The sequence below is a fragment of the Pyrgilauda ruficollis genome, unplaced genomic scaffold (genome assembly GCF_017590135.1).
Source record: "Pyrgilauda ruficollis isolate IOZ18807 unplaced genomic scaffold, ASM1759013v1 scaffold1, whole genome shotgun sequence".
Classification (NCBI taxonomy): domain Eukaryota; kingdom Metazoa; phylum Chordata; class Aves; order Passeriformes; family Passeridae; genus Pyrgilauda; species Pyrgilauda ruficollis.
Genome location: NW_024508100.1, coordinates 22,190,409 through 22,208,677, shown reverse-complemented (window position 1 = coordinate 22,208,677; position 18,269 = coordinate 22,190,409). Strand labels below are relative to the sequence as shown.

Genomic DNA, 18,269 nt, shown 5'->3' with positions numbered 1-18,269 from the left:
ATCCCAATGCTACCAAATTAGTTTCACTGAAGCACCAATCTCCCAGTCTCCAAAGCTGCTCTAATTGACTATTTAGCTTCTTTTTCACTGAACACCCCCTAACACAATGTTTTAAATGTTCTCACAAAATAAACTCCTGTAAAATTAGCAGCTCCAGTTCACAGCTCCCAACCAGTTCCCAACTGTCTACACAGAGAAAGGAGCACATTTAGGCTTCCTTAGCTCTACTGTCAGGGCAAACCAATCAGGGGGTTGCTGAGTTAGCACACCCATGGTTTCAAAGTCTTAATGAGCCTACAAAAATGGAGTTCAAAGTCAAAAATCCAGATAAATTCTCACTGTTTCGGACCTACTTGAATATCAGAAGAACACAGGCAAGTATTGAGGTGATCTTGCAGTAACAAACCCTTCCCCTTTTAGACTAGCTCTTCAGTGCTACGAGTAATCCTTAGCTCACAATAACTGTGCTGCTTGCTCATGCCACACAAGACTGTACAACATTCGTGTGTAGTAGCAGAGTCACACCAGTGAAAATGCTACTTGCATGCAAAACCACACTCTGCAGCTCCATTCAGAGGCTGAATTTCCCTACCCACACAGATAACAACAGACATTCAGGAAAAACAATCGGATAATTACTTGGCATGAGGTTATACACTCCAGACTTAATTCACTCATCTCACAGCTTTAGTGGTTCTTAAGGTATATACGGGATTAAGACCCAGTCAGGTAACTGCTCCTCTTCCTGACAAATCCACCACAGAGTAGGAAGCAAAGGATGGCCAGACCACCTGCAGAGACTAATTACTTTGTTTGTTTGTAGTCTGAAAGGAGCCCTCCTTGGAATTAGAATTTATCAGTGTTAAACTCAACTGGCATTGATTGTTCCAGTGTCACCAAGCAATTTTCCACATGAGATCTACTAATCCTGCATATATGCTTCCATGACTGAACGCATAAACAACCATCCTAGAAATAAAAATTGCCAGAAAAAGGCAGAAAAAAGCAACTTTTAATTTCAGATCTGCTACCTCAAAGTGCAGGTGTGTGTCTAAGCTGTGGTAAGTAGCTCAAACAAGAAGAGAGGAAGTCCATGATCTCCGAAGAACAAGTGCCAGTCAGCAGTGGAATGGTAAACAGGAAAGTTGGAAAAATCCTTTGCCCTAGGCAAAGAGGTGCCCGACAGCAGGGCTGAGGCAAGAAGACCTCTGATTTTCAAACCCCTCAGATCAGAGCCAGAACTTCTGGCATGTGAGAAGACAGAGGGCAATGACCTCTGAGAAGGGCTCCTGAACAACAGGTCCTTCATGGGGACCTCTTTGGAAAACTGCTCTGCTCACTCCCCACAGACCACAGGGCAGTTCAGGTGACAAATCGCATGAGCTGCATAAAACAGCAAAAGCGTGGTGTGGTATAGGTATCCTGGCACTACCTTAATGATGAGTCAGGATCGAGAAAGCAGAAGATGTGTGTTGCAGTTCGTTTGGGGGGGCTTCCCGAGGAGTCCCCCCTAAGCTGAGTGTTGGCTGATGGCAGCAGGCAGGCAAAGAGACTCCACACAGCTTCCGAGGGTACTGATTAGATGAGGGTTTATTGGGGGTCCCACCCCCAGGAGCAGCATGGTTACTGAGGGAGAAGGGGAAAAGCGGGGGGGGGAGGGGGAGAGAGAGGGAGAACTCGGGGGACAGCCTAGGGAGGGAACGGCCAAGAGAGTCTGGTGTGCCTCGCACGGCTTAACAGGGAGATTCAAAGTGCGCGCGGAATAAGATTTGGGCCAATGGGATTACAGATACATGAGACTTCAGGGCAGGACCAAAGGTTTGAGATAAACTGCACATTTTCAGGGGGGTGACAGATCATACCATTTAACTAAAATGCAACACCACAGATGTGGACAACCTTCACTGTCATCACTCCATGCCTGCAGCCAGCAAGGTCTCAGCTTGGGCCCTGCCAGGGAGGTGCTGGACTGGGATAGCCCCCACTGCCCAGTGTCTCGAGGAGCACAGTCCTGGGCAGGTCACAGAGACCCTGTCATGGAGCAAACACCAGCGTGTGTGTGCCCTCATCACACCACAGGGCAGCCTCCCTCACCAGCACAAGGTGACGTGCTGCTGTGGCCTGACCTCAGCTCCCAAGGCCTGGCACGGCGCAGGCAGCGGGGATGAGCACAGCAGCCTGCTGGCCCCAGCTCTGCTCCTTCTCTTTCGGCAGCAGCCTCAGCTGCAGCACGAGGTGGCTTCATTCCAAGTGTCCAGAGCTACACGGAGAACAAACTCATTTACTTGCCCCTGAGGAAATGCCAAGCCAGCCTGGCTGGCTGAACTGCTCCCTCCACTTCCCTCCTGGGTATTTCCCCACCCAATAATGACACACGGGGCAAGTGCAGGCTCCAAACTGCCCAGACAAAACCGGCCTGTGAAGTCCAGCAGACAGACATCAGGCTTCTCCTCCTTCCCAAACCCACCTAAGCACCCAACCCTAGGGCACAGGCTGTGGCAAGGTCAAGTGTAGGGTAGCACCAACAGGTTTGCAGAGGAAAAAAGGACCCATTAAAGGTAGCAGTGTAAAGATTGAAGTCATAATTGACCTCCTAAGGATGGATTTGTCAAACCATACACATCACTGTGTTGTGTGTAAATGCTGACAGGTTCTGCAGTAACAAACCCTTCCCCTTATGAAGGCCAGCTCGATAGTCCTACAAACACTCACCACCATATCCCTCTGATGGACAGCACAGACTGGATGTGTAACAGCCATGCCTCAGCCAGGGGGAACATTTCTCAAAACCCAACTCCACTTGCATGCAAAACCACACTCTGCAGCTCCATTCAGAGGCTGAATTTCCCTACCCACACAGATAACAACAGACATTCAGGAAAAACAATCGGATAATTACTTGGCATGAGGTTATACACTCCAGACTTAATTCACTCATCTCACAGCTTTAGTGGTTCTTAAGGTATATACGGGATTAAGACCAGGTCAGGTAACTGCTCCTCTTCCTGACAAATCCACCACAGAGTAGGAAGCAAAGGATGGCCAGACCACCTGCAGAGACTAATTACTTTTTGGTCTGGGCTTTGGAGGAAGCCCTTGTTCTGTCCCCATCTCCCTCCAGTGAAGATTTACCAGTGCTAAACCCAACAGACAAGTCCACTACTGCATGTTTTTCCAGCACTACCAGAATTTTTCCGTAAGTTCCACTAATCTCCTACATAAACTCACATGACTTAACAGATAAAACAGTATCCCACAAAAAGTAATTGCCAGAAAGATTAGAAAAGCGTAATTTCATATTTTTATGGAATGCTTATGACTCTTATCTACTCTTTCCTCTAGCCCTCATCCTATCCATTCCGATTAGGAGTTCAAGTCTTTGCAACACTTACTAGCAGGACTATCCAGCAAGTTATTGGTAAGTTTTTAAAGGTAGTAAACAACACAGCCTGACCTGTCCAGAGGCACAAGAAATACATTATGTAGCAGAGGTGAAAAAAAAAAAAGAGAACACTAGCACAATGTGGTGAAGTATCACTCATATTTCGAGATTGTTTTGCTATTGTTCCTTTTGTGCAGTCTATGATTTCTCTGCAAAACGACTTACAAATTCAATAATGCCTTGTGTAAAGGATTCCCAGAGTGTAAAGGGTTTTTTCCTCTTGCCTTCTGAAAATAATGTCTCTTCAAAAAAACTATGACAGTGTAGGGACAACCGGTTGTAAACACAATGACTATTAGATTCGCTTCCTATTACGCACCAAAATATCATCTGTCTTTAAAAAGAGAATTAAAATGGTATTTAGAAAGATGAAAATGACTTTGTATCTTCTTTTTGGAGGAATAATTAAGTGACAGAAATCTGAGAGTTTAACTAACAACTTGTAATCCAGTGCACTAATCCCCACAGCATGTGTCCATCTGCTCTCTGCTCATCTTTTCTCAGACTCATGTCTGAGACTGCTCCATTTGCATGGCACCCGAGTGATGGGGCTCTTTCCAGGCCCCCTGTTGCTCTTATGGACTCCAGTAACATCAACCATGTAATCACAGCCACGACACCAAGATCCATAATTCAGGAATCAGTTGTGTTGGCAGTATATATGCTAGAGGTAGTAGGGATCTCCAAGTGCCAAACCCCATGGGATACAGTGGACAGGGAAACAGTGGGTATGCATCCTTACTTTGTTATCTACCCCACACCTGGGCATGCCCCCACCCTCTCTCCACCTCAGCACACCTTGGAAAGGAGGTGGAATACGACTTCAATATTCAACTGAGTGTGCTCATCTCAGTGAGGCCCACCTGACCACAGGAACAACTCAGGACAAGAAGAGAGGAAACCTGTCTTCTGATCATATGAGTTCTGTGGTCTCAAGTGGTGCTGATGATCCCTCTGTTGATCACAGATTGTGGATCCCACCGTGACACATTCAACATTCCCCACACACTGCACAGCCAGAGTACCACACTGGGATTCTGGATGACCCTCTAGAGTTGTCCTCAAGGGCAACTAGAGTGTGTAGTTAACATATGCTAACAAAAACACACTGATAATGGCAAATAAGTCACAATTTTAAGAAAAACTAAAATAAACTCATACGCTCAGAGCTGGACAGCCCAAGTTCCATTTTGGGTGTACTAAATTTGAGTCCTACAGCTGAAGAGCTTCACTTCTACAACCCTAACTTCTCTTTGTAATATAAAAAACTTAGGTTAAAAACTACAATGCTGGGAACAATCACTTGATAACAAGGCTGTGTAACTGAAAAAAGAATATATAAATATATTAAAATGAAGGGAGAGGGAGGAAAGAGGAGGAGTACAGCAGTTGTGAATTCTGCATGCAGAAGGAACATCTGGAAAACCAAGCTGGAGGAATTAGAAAATCAAACAGCTCTAGATAATACTGATAGGAAATGCAGGTCAAATTGCAGGGATATGATTAAGGACAGCAGAATGTTCCTGTAACAATTAAGGGATGTGCAAACAACAAAAGCTCTGGCTAAGGAGTGAACCATCCTGGGAAAAAAATACAGTTTATGCTGGAGCTTTTCAGCCTCAACACATCAGGTGCAAGTCCACATCAAACTCGCAAGCAACTGGAAACTATACCCAGCTGCCAAGCAAACAAAGGATGTGGGACTGCCATGGAATAAGATGAAGAGTCAAACACTGTGGATTTTATTCCCAGCGCTGCCACAGATTTCCTGCACAACCTTAGGCCAACAGGTTAGTGTCTCTGTGACCACTTCCTCTTTCAACTCTTATCTAAACATTAAAAGGAACAAGAAGTTTGTGGCAGCTCTATAACACAACAGATTGCTTCCAAAGAAAAATAAAACAAAAAACCCTGTGCCTTATCCCACGCCCTTCCACTTTCAAGTTGTGTTGAACATCTCCCAGGGCAGAGGCACAGTGCTGCTTCCCAGAGCAGTCACAACCTGCTCACATCCAGTACCAGCCGCTCTGCCAAGCCCACAGGACTGGCACCGCCCTGCCAACAGGTTCACTGCTGCTCAGCAAGGGCAAATCCCTCACCCTGCCTCCCCAAGGGCTGGGACACATTGCAAGGGCATGGCAGGCTCCTCTGAACATCTGCCTTTTCCTCTTGCAGTTGTCCATAACCTTCATAGTCATCATTTAAGCTGTACAAACACTGCACAACGAAAAACAAGTGACCTGACCATGACCTGATCCTAACCATGATTTCTAAAGCAGTTAACGTTTTTCTATCATAAATGCACAGAGGAGCTAAACTTCAAGAGACAAAATGTCCACAACTTTTGCGTAAGATTGTGGGGCTTGGATACAATTGGAGAGAGTATTTTTTTCAGTGCCTATACATTCTGGGCACTGGCTTCATTTCAAGGGCTATCACACAGACCTCAGCCACCGTGGTTTTTCATCTACAACAGCATAAGAGAGCAAAAACAAGAGATATGCTTTATCAGTTAAAGTAGTGGAACTGCTGTAGATGCAATGGTCCAGGGATATCAGCAAGACATGGCTTGCAGCGAAGTAATATCCTCTTTCAGCATACCCAGCACTGCTGGAAAAAATGAACGCGTTTTCAGACACACAAGTCCCCTGTAGGTCTAAAAGAAGAGCAGAAGCAAAACCACCTCTTTTACACAACTGCAGAGGTCCTGGCCAGAAGCCTGCTCAATCCTCTGTAGAGTATTTACACATAGGTCTAATTGAGGAAATCACCTTTCCAACCCCGTTTCTTATTTGTTAAAGCCACTATGACAGTTGACATATGCTATGATGGACATGAATGTAAGATCCTTTCAGTTACATTTTCTTTGTCTTGCCATTTTATGCCCCAAGGAAAAATATAAAGTGTCAAACTTTCATGTTAATTGCACTGAAACAACTTGAATTTACTCTGATGTATAAAATCTCCCAGATTTTTCAAAGGAGAGATGGTATCATATGCTTACTTGTTTTGTTCCACTTCACTAAACAGACACTCTCCCTTATGCTAGATGAAAAGTTTAGCAATGGCAAATGTCAGTTTTGAATTATTTGATCTGAAAGCTACATCAGATCCTGTTTCAGCCAGGCTGTAGGGGTAAAGGTGGCTAGCAAAAGAAACCATCCATACCAACACCCACACTAGTGCCTTCCTCAAAGACATAGACCAAAAAATACCCAACACATGATTGATTGTCCCTGCAAGTGTTACAGACTCTCAGCATATCTGAACAACACAAATCCTTGCTGACTGTCTCCTCTGCCCCAACTTCTTTTCAGAGACTGAAGAATTATCTGTCACTGGACACATACTTAAGTCTAGGCTGATTAGGCTTTCCTGCAGAACCAAGCGGTTTGTTTCTAACCCATCTCCAGGATCGGTGCTATCTGCTGACCAACAGACTCTTCAGTGTTGTGTTTTCCAAGCAGAAACAAAGAGCTCACGAGCTAGTGCTCACTCTGAAGTCTTGGATTCTTGGAAGCTATATATTACTAAGCAGTAGACCAGTGTAGAGGATTAATGAGGGCTTTGACTTTTACCCAGCTGCATGAGGGCAACCCCTGTCTTCCCAGCCAGCCCTGCTTGCCCCCTCACCCCCAAAGAGAAGGGGGCAGAGGAAGGGCACTCTGGAGAGAAGGAGGCGGGAGCTCACTAGCACAGCACTCAAAGGCACAGCCAAGCTGACTCCATCTGCAAACAGCATCAAGGAGAAATGAAGATCTCCCACACAAAGAGCAAGTGTGGAACCAGCCAGCTGATTCCCACCCATGGCAAACCCAAGAGAGGAAGTGGCAGGAGGTTAGAACAAAGGTTGTCTTTATCATTTGTGGAGGCATGAGCATGAGGAACTACAGAGGCTGTGGCTGAGAGGCACCCCCCTTTGCAGTGAGGCCCCATGGTAACCTTTGAGCTCCATAGTCTGGGCTTGCACCTACATGGACCTGTCCCATGACACACCTCATGCCCTGGCAGGGCACTATACAGAACAAGTGAGAGGCACTTGGTGCTTAGCACTTGCAGAGAAAAGCACTCAGGAGAACTGAGGGGACACTCAGCTACACCTGGAGAGAGGTTATACACCCCCCAGAACAAGGTGTGGTGAATCAGGAAAAGCCAGGATCAGAGACAGGTATCAAGAAGCCAAATCCAGCAAGCTCTATAGACCCTGTACATCCCTATCTCCATGAGAAACATTCACAGAATCTTCAGGCAGAATAATCATGGGCACCTGGGACAATCCCTGGCTTGTGGGTGGAAGCCAGCAGGTCTTCCTGCAGGGGGTCTTGTCACACCAATTAGTGATGTAGCTAGCAGCACTTTGCTTCAGCACTTCAGAAGCAGGCTTAGCAGAGCAAATTCCTCACATGACCATGTGAGAGCTGCCCTATGCATGCAAGTGCAAGACTCACTCAAGGCCAGGGGCTGGGGGAAGCAACTGCACCTTCCAGAGACAGAGACACACCTTCCTCTTCCCTGCTGGCTTTACTTCCCTTGCTGGGGTGAGGAAAATCCAGCCATGCACACAGGCTATTGTTCCTGCCTGCTGAGCAGCTTGCCCTTTCTGACAGGCATCCCTCACTCTGCAAATAGAGCCATTTGTCAAAAGCAGACAAGTAGCTGAATATAATTCTAGTTTAGCACACATACTAAATGGCTACAGCAGGATCAAACACCACGTTTCTTTCCAAGGCTGAGTACAGTACCTCCCTGGATCCTCCTTTTTTGAGAAGTCATGGCGTTGGGGCTTTTTCTGTTTTTTTGGGGTTTGTTTTTTGAAGGAGTACTACGTGTACCACAGTAGCCCAGTCACTTATCTTGAAGCACTATGTGTGACAACCTACACTAGGTGATTAATTAATTTCATTATATTACATTGATGCACTGTGGTCTCTTATACCGAAACTTCCTACCATGGAAGGAATCTACAGGCAATGTATTAATGAATAAAACCAAACCCAATGCATGACTGACCTGCAAGGCTTTTTTTTTAAACTAGAATGGTCAATGCTAACAACAACCTGGTAATTCTTATTCAAAGAGAAACACAGCGTACAGCTCAATATGTATGTATGTACACACACAAGTAGATTTGCAAAAAAAAAAAAAAAAGAGCAACTGTATGCCACAGCGCTTGTCAACATTGAGATTTATACATTTAGACTGATTCTTACTCCTACTGAATTATTGCCTTCTTTCCTCTAATTTCCAAAATTACTTATTAACCAGCTGTCCCCATGGTTAGTTTTGTCAGCTGTTAGACACATAAATAAACAAATGATGAAGTAAGTATGGAGAATGATTAGAAGGAATGAAAAAGCACACTAATGCATAGTGTATTCATATTCAGCTGTCATGCGCCCCATCTATTCCTTTAATGGCTCTTTCTTCTCACTTCTCTTTGCTGACATTTACATTAAAAGGTGCAGTGTCTTTCAACTTCCATTTTGAACGAATGTTCCTTGTAATGAGCAACATAGGCTTGAAAGCATGTTTTCTGAAATGCAGTGAAAAGGTAATTTTAATGAAGAGAAACGAGAAAACTGGAGAACAGTAAATCGCTTTGCAATCTGAATTAATGCCTATTTGGAAAAGGCTCAACTGAGGAAGGAGATGTAAGACTTTTGGCAATGTGAATTCTAATTATTTCAAGTCTTGGCAGTAATTTTATCAAATAGTAGCAATTTCATTAAAAGGTGCACTGGTAATCATCTACATAAGGCCTCCAGAGGGGAAAATATACCAATAATTGCATAATTATGTTATCACTGCTCTTATGATGGACCACATTAAATACCACAAAGAGGAACACTGCTTTTTACTTTCTCTAGATATTTAGTTCAGTACATTTTCCTAGAAGATTACAGCAATAAACAAGACTTTCAGATTAACATGTTCACCAAATTTTGCAGAAAAGACACAGTTATCTTTTATGTCCATAATACTTTGTATTCTCTTTTCCTTCAATGAAAGAACTGACAGATTAATGAGAAAAATTCTGGGTACAGTAATAAGATAGAGTATTTATATAGTTGCGTTACCAACATACAAGTCATTGCATCATGTCATACAGGCACATGGCACAGGACCCAGGATTTAAGAGGCAGGTTTTAGGATATTTCCACATATAAATTAAGTGCATCTATTCAGAAAATTTTTATAAGCCTGCAAGAACTTAGATTTCCCTTGTCTAAATAACACTTAAACTTTTCTATTAAGATTATAGTAAAAAATTGTTGTAAAAGCATTGTTTTACAGACAATACCAAATCTAGTAAGTAATTTTTTAGTAAGGTACCCAATATATTAGATATGTATCTTTTTATATACCTTCTTAAACTATGACTGGGACAGTTTCTGGAGGAGTCACTGGCACATTTCTCAGAACACCCTCAGGTGAAAAATTTCACCTCAGACAATCACACCACCACCCAGCAACATCTGTCACTGATACTGTCTTAAAAGTGCTTTGAATATAGAAACTTGGATATATTTCTGACAATTCAGCTTCATTTCCTCAGTCATCTGGCAATGAGATAAATAATTCTCCAATATCACAGAAATCCAACTCATAGTTTTTGCTTTTAAATTGTATTTTATTTTCTAGTTTACTTAAAAGCCTCATCAGAAACTGCATATACGTTGCATATATATGGTTAACTGCTGGCTGAAAAGTAGTCCTTCTTCCTGCTCCAGGAAAGATACACATAGGACTACTTAATGTGAGTCCAGCCTGAGTGCCTGCTTAAACAGAGAATCCCATTCCAGCATCTCTTCTGAATAGATCTAGCTTATAAAGGAGGAGACCAGAAACACGGGGCTTACTTCTGTTCCTTCCATTTGACCTCTTTTATTGTTCTGCATACCTCAAATCCTAGGTATGATAACATTAATACTACTGCAAAGTCAGCAATTTTATGTATAATACCTGGAAGTCAGACATGCTATGGAATAGGAAACTTTAACAGCTTGTGTTAAAACGAACACTAATGGGAGGAAGCTTTTATTTTGTGGAAGGTAACAATTTTTTTCAAAGTATAAAAGTTATGCTCACCCAGAAAGCACTTCCATGATATAGACAATAGCAAACAAGCATTAAAAGTGAAGAAGAGAGAATCGGCCAGCCACTGAGCAGCAAAAAATGAATGCTTCAGGATCAGGTCCTAGCACAGAATTGTATACAAGGCATAAAACCAGAACCATTTCAGGTAAAAATACTCTATTAAGCTGCATATTTAATATTACAAGAAAAAGTAAAACCACAGCGTTTTTATAATGTACATTTTCGTTTTAAAAGGTAAAAATACTCAACAGTGATTTTGAAAATACAGCAATGTAAATTTAAACTTACAGCTCCTCTAATCATTAAAAAAATAAAAGTAAAAATTTATTCGAGCTGTAAATTTGCTTTCAGCATTTTAAAGATAATATAACTACTGGATTCATCAAAGTCAGCCCCTGAGCACCTTCAGGCAGGTTGTGCTGCAGCAACAAACCAGCCTTTGACATGTGGAGTTTCCTAGCAGGTGCAGAGAAAATATTTTCTTTATTTCAGTTCATTCAGTACAACTCAATTAAGTAACAAGTCCATTCAAAGAGGAGCGACTGATCTGGAGCTGAAAAAAACCATGAATGTTTCTTTCCATTGCTATTCTAAGAATAAGGAGAGAATGACATGGATTAGTTCTAAAATTTTTGTAGCATAGTGATTAGAAGCCACCAGTTTTGACTACAGATAGGCCTTTCAGGCATTAATTCCTTTTTCAAAACATTTCTCAATGAGTTTTTTCTTCTGAATTGGCTGGCTTCTATGTGGTGCTATTTTTTATCTAACGGAAGAACATTTCGGAATTCTTGTTTCCGTCATTGTAATCGATGCAAATCATCAGCAAAAATCAATTACCTAATACAAGAAATGTCAACATTTTCTATTTTCATACTAAAACATACACATGAAGAATCAGGATCAGTGTATATATAACAAGCTACATAATTGCTTAAATACAGGCACAGTGATTAATCAAAGTAAGTATAACATTAACTGCAAAGGCTATATTTAATTAAAACTCTATCTCAATGGTAATAAAGGAGGTTAAACCTTTCTTTGCAAAATGATTAAGTACAAATGCAAAACAGTTAAAATGAGGCTTACTGTTGGCTGATTTAAATCATGATTAAAATCAGATTTACAATGCTTTGAATCAAATTGAAGCACATAGTACAGGGGGAGGTGACCATTTTATTGAACCTGGAAACACTGCATTTCTCATCTGCAGTCAGGTGTCAGTTTCACACATCATATCTAGAAGAAATGCAAACAAGTCTAAGAGTGCTGAGAAGAGAAGGAGGAGAAGGACTTACAAAAGACATTCCAAAAGAAAATGTCTGAAAAGGTTTATCATGGAAAAGAGAAGCCGAAGGGTTTATATCATCAAAGTGTAAAATATTATTATAAAAAAGGATGTTGATGAGTAGTTCATATATCCAAAAGACCAGGAGAATAAAAGGATGGAGTTAGGCAACCAGCAAGGGAGATTAAGTATCAGAAGAAGCTTTTGACCTTTAATACTTATTTACTAGAAAAAAACAGGTGGTAAGAGTCTGCAGCACAAATCTGCCTTAGAGCAGGTTAGAATGAAAGTCTGTGTGGGGAGATCTGCTCCATCTGACTACAAGGAAGAGCTGGGGACAGACCAGATCTCTGCAGGTCTCTTCCAGCCTTACTCATAGTTCTATGGAAGCTTCTGAAGCCTTGCCATGTCTCTTAGAAACCCAGCTGCAGGAAGAAGATGAATGCATGAGAAAGTCAGATTTCATGCAGCAAAGTATGAAGTTTCCAGTCCTGAGGCCTGCAGACAAAACCTTCAACATGTGACATCCAGTGAAGCCATTAACTCCTGCACAAAAAACAGATTAAGCAAGAGAGCCAAGAGCAAGTTTTAAATCTCACGATACCCGTCAGCAGGAATCTGGTTAGTTCTGAATGGCCTAGCTATGTGAACACCCAAAACATTTCTATTACACAGCTCACTGGGATTTTCCACCCCTCCAAAGCATGCAGGCTCTGAATGACAGGTTATAATCAACCAAGCTTAATTTCTTTTTCCTGTGTGGCTTTTGCACAATGCCTTTCTGTAAAACAAATCCACTCTAGCCTTCTCTTCTCCAGACTGAACATCCTCAGCTTTCTCAGCCCGTCTTCACAGGAGACCTGCTCCAGCCCTCTGGTCCCTCATGGGGAGCACAGGTACCCAGCAGGAGCAGAGGAGCACTGCCTAGCTTAACACAGTGACTGACAGGAAAAGACAGGAGATGCAGGACTAACCTGGCATTTGCCGTGCTTCCAAAGAACCTGTAAGAGGTGCATCTCTCTGATTTTCACATTTGCCTGCCACAGTTCTCATCTCTTCTTAACTTAAATCAGCCCATGCATCCTCTTTATCACTTAGATTTACAACTGCCAGTGCCTAGTTGACCAGAGAATTCTTCTCCATATCAGATATTTGATTGTGCTACCTGATTACAGATTCAACTGCCAAGATGACATTTAAAATTATAGGCACTGAATGCAGTCAGCTCCCCCAGTGACAAAAAACCCTGTAGCTCCTAATGTTACCCAGTGATGCTTCATTTTAGTTCAATTTCAAGCAATGATCCCTATGGAGCAGCCCAGAAGTTGCATAGCATGGTAGCAACATTAGGATTTTTTCTGTTATTTACATGTCTCTTTGCTGGTAAAGTCAAGAGCCTGACATGCTGTAAAAAAAAAAAAAAATCTTTTGCAACGCGAAAAATATCATTAAAAATCCATTAAATCTGAAAACTGGTGTTTTCAGAATAAATCAATATAATCCCCAAGAGGAAATCCACTGAGAAAATAACATTTACTGAGCTTTCTAATTGGTATCCCCTAGAAAACAGGAGTCACGTTCTCCCCTCAAACACAGATGTTTACACTCTCCTTAGGCTTTTATCACTAACGGCAGCAATCTTGGCCAGTGGACAAACAATACACTTCAGTTGTCATTAGGTTTGGCAGCCAGCCAAGAAGACTGCTCACACGCGTAAAATTACGTTCATTTATGACTGTTTGCAGGATTCATTGTGTCAAACAGGGTTCTGTTGGAAAAACACCTTCTAGTTTCCTAAAAGTCACTGAAAAAGACAAGCACAATACTATAGAATACATTAATATAGAAGAATACTAGTAATTTTAAAATTCCTTCTATGCCAAGTTCTCAGAATTTCTGTGTGCATTCTCTTCAGATTTTTTTAAATAAATGACCAAAAGATGTAACACACTTTCCTTAGACGCCACAGCATCAGCTCTTCTCTCCCACCTAAAGTTACAATGAACACCTTAAGCTCTGTTACAGCTGAGAAGCCCCAACTAGGGAAGCTGAGTTTCCAAGGGACAGAAACATCTGCAACTTGTTTCTTGTGCATGGGAACAGTCAGAAAGACATTCAGAAATTTTAGAAAGGTAAAGTTATGTACTTAAAGTGAGAGGGTACTTACAATAAATGCAATGCATTAGGATATCAGACCTCATTTCCTCTAGCCATTCTCTGAACAGCTGAAAGAGACTTAAGGAAATGAGTCAAAATCCTGGAAGATGTTTGTACTAGATGAAAAAGAAAACAACATCTGTAAAATCATGTGTCACATCCATAGAGCAAGACAATGTGTAACACTTGATCTCTGCAACGGCATTCATCTTCGTGGACAGAAAAAAAAAAAACAACCAAAAGCTGAAAAGTGGCTTAACCTTGAGCAATTACTGCCTCTCTTCTACAAGACTGATATGAGATTATATCAGTCATTGTGTACTGTAGATAAACATATATGTTGTTGAAACTCTTTGATGCATGGTTCTTGTTTTATCCAGAAATTGTTGTTCCTTACCTTCAGATTCCATCAGACTGTTTACTGTTCAGACTAGAAAGCAGCTTTCCTTCAAACTACAAATGCCTAGTATTTGGCATTTAGTTTGGCAGCTCCACATAGTCCTTAAAAATCTTTCTAATAGCTTGCAGTAACAACAAATTATAGTTCAGACAGAAATCCAAATACAACAGAGGTACCATTAGTCTCTCAGAACAGACCTGAGAGCAAAAAGGACAAGCTTCACTAGGAGAACCTCCTACTGACTGGAATATGACTCAAATGTTTCTCCCAAGACCTGTCCTAGCTCACGTTTACATGTGCTAAAGACATATCCCTTCCAATTCCACCTGTATCCTGGTGCAGCACGTCCCTTCTGGAGGTGACTCAGGATCCTTTGCTTAGTTCAGGCACCTGCAAAGAAGCGTTACTGTTTGGACAATCACTGGGAGAGCTGGAGCGAGATGGAAAACCCACAGAGAGCCAATACAACCAACAGTACTACAGCTGCAGTCATCTGTTGACAAGAGGCTCTCTCTGGCAAAATAAGCACATGGAAATGCCTTCAGTCTCTATGAATGGTATTTAAACAGGATGTAAATGGGAGTCTCACTTCTTGCCAAATTTGTCACATTCTTTATAATAAAGCCTGAACAAAAATCACTCACACACTTGCAGGGAAAAGGTTCCCAGTGGCAGTGCAAGGAAAAAGAGTTGAATATTGAGCAATCTTTGACATTTCCATTCTGCTCCTGGCAGTGGCCTTAGGCTACATTTCTTCACAGGAGACTCTGCACTGCCAGAGGGGAGGGAGGAAAAGGAGAAGGAGAAAGCAGAGATGGAAATGGGAGTAGGGAGGGCAGGATGCTCAGATGACTTGAGGAGGGTCAAGGCAATGACTGAATGACAGCAATCAGAATCCTCATCAAATTCAATCTTCCTCCTTCAAGCTTCCTGCCTCATGGCTGACAGGTAGCAGGGAGCATGATGAAAACAGACATTCTTCCCTCTGGGCACAGGGAGAGTCTCCTATTACTCTGCAGCTGATTGGGGGGGGGGGGGGGGGGGGGGGAGGAAGTTTGCATTGATGGATGGATGCTGAAGGGAACCATGTCCAGTCTTTCATGACTACAGGATGGAAACACAAGGGACTCTGCCAGAGTACTGGATGATGGGGGACAAAGCAAGCCTTGAGGGAGGACAGGAGAAGAAAAGATCATTCCAGAATATTGCATCAAAATGAGGATGAGGCAAGTCCAAATGGAAGGAAGTATGGAAGCATGTTAGTTTGCAAGAAAAACAAAAAGTAGGAAGGGACTATGGACAGAAAAGATGAGTGATTTACCCTTTGAGAAGCTACATTGAGCTGTTTTCTACATCCTCTTTCCCAGCTTGCAACTGAAGGAAGACGCTCTTGACTAACAGCCAAAAAAAGATACTTATTATAAACCTGTATACTGATAAACAGGATAGGTCTCAACAGGGAGATCATCTCAGCCAAGTGTCTACACTGAGGAAAAACCAAAGTAGCACAGGGTCAAGCTAGCTCTGGAGCAATCCAGAACAGCACATCAGCTCTGTCCTGCCTGTCACTTCTGATGTTCCTATGCTGCTGCCAGTACTGGAACCATCACAATGATACCTCGCCCAGCACCACAAAACCAGCCCAGAATACTCCTACATCTGTGTGATACACAGATGATGCACACACATACCCAAGGACAGCTGTCTTTTGCAGTATCAAGTTATTTCTTACAACATAATGTGGTTTTGTTCACACAAGTTTTTGTCTGATGTGTCCCTGAAGTCTCCCAAAGTAGGTGTATAAACCCAGAAGAACGAGCATGAGAAAGGTTCTCCTTGGTTCTCCAGTACTCTAGAAATTGCACCTCTGTATTCCAGGACATGCTGCCAGTGTGACTTGTTTCCCAAGCTTTCCTTAAGGACACTCTAACTAATGAAAGGTAACTTTAAAGTGCAGGCAAGAAATTAATGAAGTAAAAAAAGTTGGCAAGTATCAACCATTTCAACATTTAAAAAATTTCTTTCTAGGAATAACTCATTGGTAGGAGACTTTTCCACTCCTGTGGCCAAAGCATTTTGCAGCCTTATGTGAGTACTTCTAAATAGGAAAGCCCAAATTGCCAGATACCACACTTACTCAGATTACCAATAAACAAAAGGCAGCAAACACAAAAAGTTACCTAGACAAAACCATTAAGGCATGCTAAAATGTTTTACAACGCAGAAGTGTAAATTGTCACTCCTGTTGGTTTCTGGTGTTTTAGTGGTATTTGCTCGCCTGGGCAGAGGCTGGCGGAGCCCTGCCCGTCTGTGGCACACAGGGTGCTCTGCAAGGCTCCTCTCTGCTGGTGGCAGCAGACGTTAAACACCTATCGCTGTGCATCGCTTCCCTGGATCCTCAGCTCGTTCTTAGATAAGCAGCGAAAGAACCTTTCACGTTATCTCCTTTCAGACTTCAGTGCCCAGGACCAAATTCCCCCGGAAGGTCTAGCAGCGACCTCCTTCCAGCACCTTCTCTGGACACAGCCAAACGCCTCCTAAGCCCACAAACCACGAAAGGAGATGCACGGCGGCTCTGAAAGCCGTGTGCGAAGCTGCCCAGCTCCGCGGCCATACAGTATTTAAACCGTTAGACCCGTGCTCCAGAGCTGAGAGGTCACGCAAATAAACTCCCTTTTTAGAAAGGAGTGGAAGGGAGCCTACAACACATCAAAGTTTTAGCACCAGCTGACCCCCCAAAGGCCTGAAAGGCTCCTATCGCCCTCCTCTTCACCGCGAAGGTCCGCCAGTGCCGCAAGAGACGAGCCCTGATGCCCCGTCCGGCGGCGAGCCGTGCAGCCGGGGCACGGGCGGACGCAGAGGGCAGCGAGCCCACCTGCCCGCCGGGAGGCTGCACCCCGCGGCACAGCGCTGGACACCTGCCGCCGGCCGCTCGTTCCTGCCCATTGTTCAACGAGCACTTAACCGCGGGGACATTTTGTACTGATCCCCGGAGAGTTTATTGACAAAACAGCCCGGCCGGGGAGGTGGAGGGGGGTGGAGGGGTTCCCTGCCGGCCCCTCTCCCAGCCCCGGACAGCCGCGCACGGCAAACAAAGGACTTTATTTCCCCCGGCGGGGCGTCCCACAAGGGCAGCGCGGGGCGATGCCGGGCACACCCGGGCTGCCGCCCGACCCCCGGCGTGGCGCTGCCCGTGCAAGGGGCCGCCAGCGCCGAAGTTTTCCCTGCCGCCGCCCGTTCGGACCCCGGCCCCGCGGGGCTCCGCGCCCGCCCGCGCCCGCGGCTCCCACCTGCGGGGAAGAGGCTCAGCAGCAGCAGCACGGTGTGCGCCAGCTCCCGGGCGAGGATCGCGCCCTCCATCCCGGCGCGGCCGCCGCTCGCACCGCCCGGCGCGGAGATGCCCGAGCCCCCGCGGGAGGGAGCGGAGTAGAGCCGGCCCCGCCCCGCGCCCGCGCCGCGCCCCCGCCCCGCGCCGCGGGGATGGGCGCAGGTGAGGAGCTCCCCCGCCCCCGGGGAAGGGCCGCGCTCCGGGCTGCCTCCCGTGGGCTCGCCGTAAAGCCCCTAAATAGAGTGGTGTAAGAAAAAAGGACAGAGCCCCGTGGCTGAATGTGCGCGCAGTGCTGCCATGGGGGAGAGCTCGCTCTCCTCACGGGCAGCGCTCGCTCTCCTCACGGGCAGCATTCTGCCGTGCCGAGCACCCGAGGGATCGGGGCTGCGTAAGGCCGAGTGGAACGTGGAGCGGAGAAAGGTGGGGGGGAGCGGTCGGGCTGGGAACGGGAGCTGGAAACGGAGAGAGCATCCCATAAAGGGCAGGTACAAAGCCATGTGCCTAGCTTTGAAATCCTGACTGATCGCTCCTGGGGGTGTTACAGCAGATTCTGGAG

At 44.4% G+C, this 18,269-nt stretch overlaps 1 protein-coding gene across 2 annotated transcripts in view; it reads right to left on the bottom strand.

Moving 5' to 3' along the window:
- KIT (KIT proto-oncogene, receptor tyrosine kinase) overlaps window positions 1-17,804 on the bottom strand; it is a 58,397-nt gene extending 40,593 nt beyond the window's left edge. For both annotated transcript variants that reach the window (XM_041458799.1, XM_041458808.1), the window contains exon 1: window positions 17,676-17,804. In XM_041458799.1, the coding sequence (XP_041314733.1) occupies window positions 17,676-17,745 (70 nt within the window). In that variant the 5' untranslated portion in view covers window positions 17,746-17,804. The remainder of the gene's footprint in view (window positions 1-17,675) is intronic.
- Window positions 17,805-18,269: the final 465 nt, after the last annotated feature.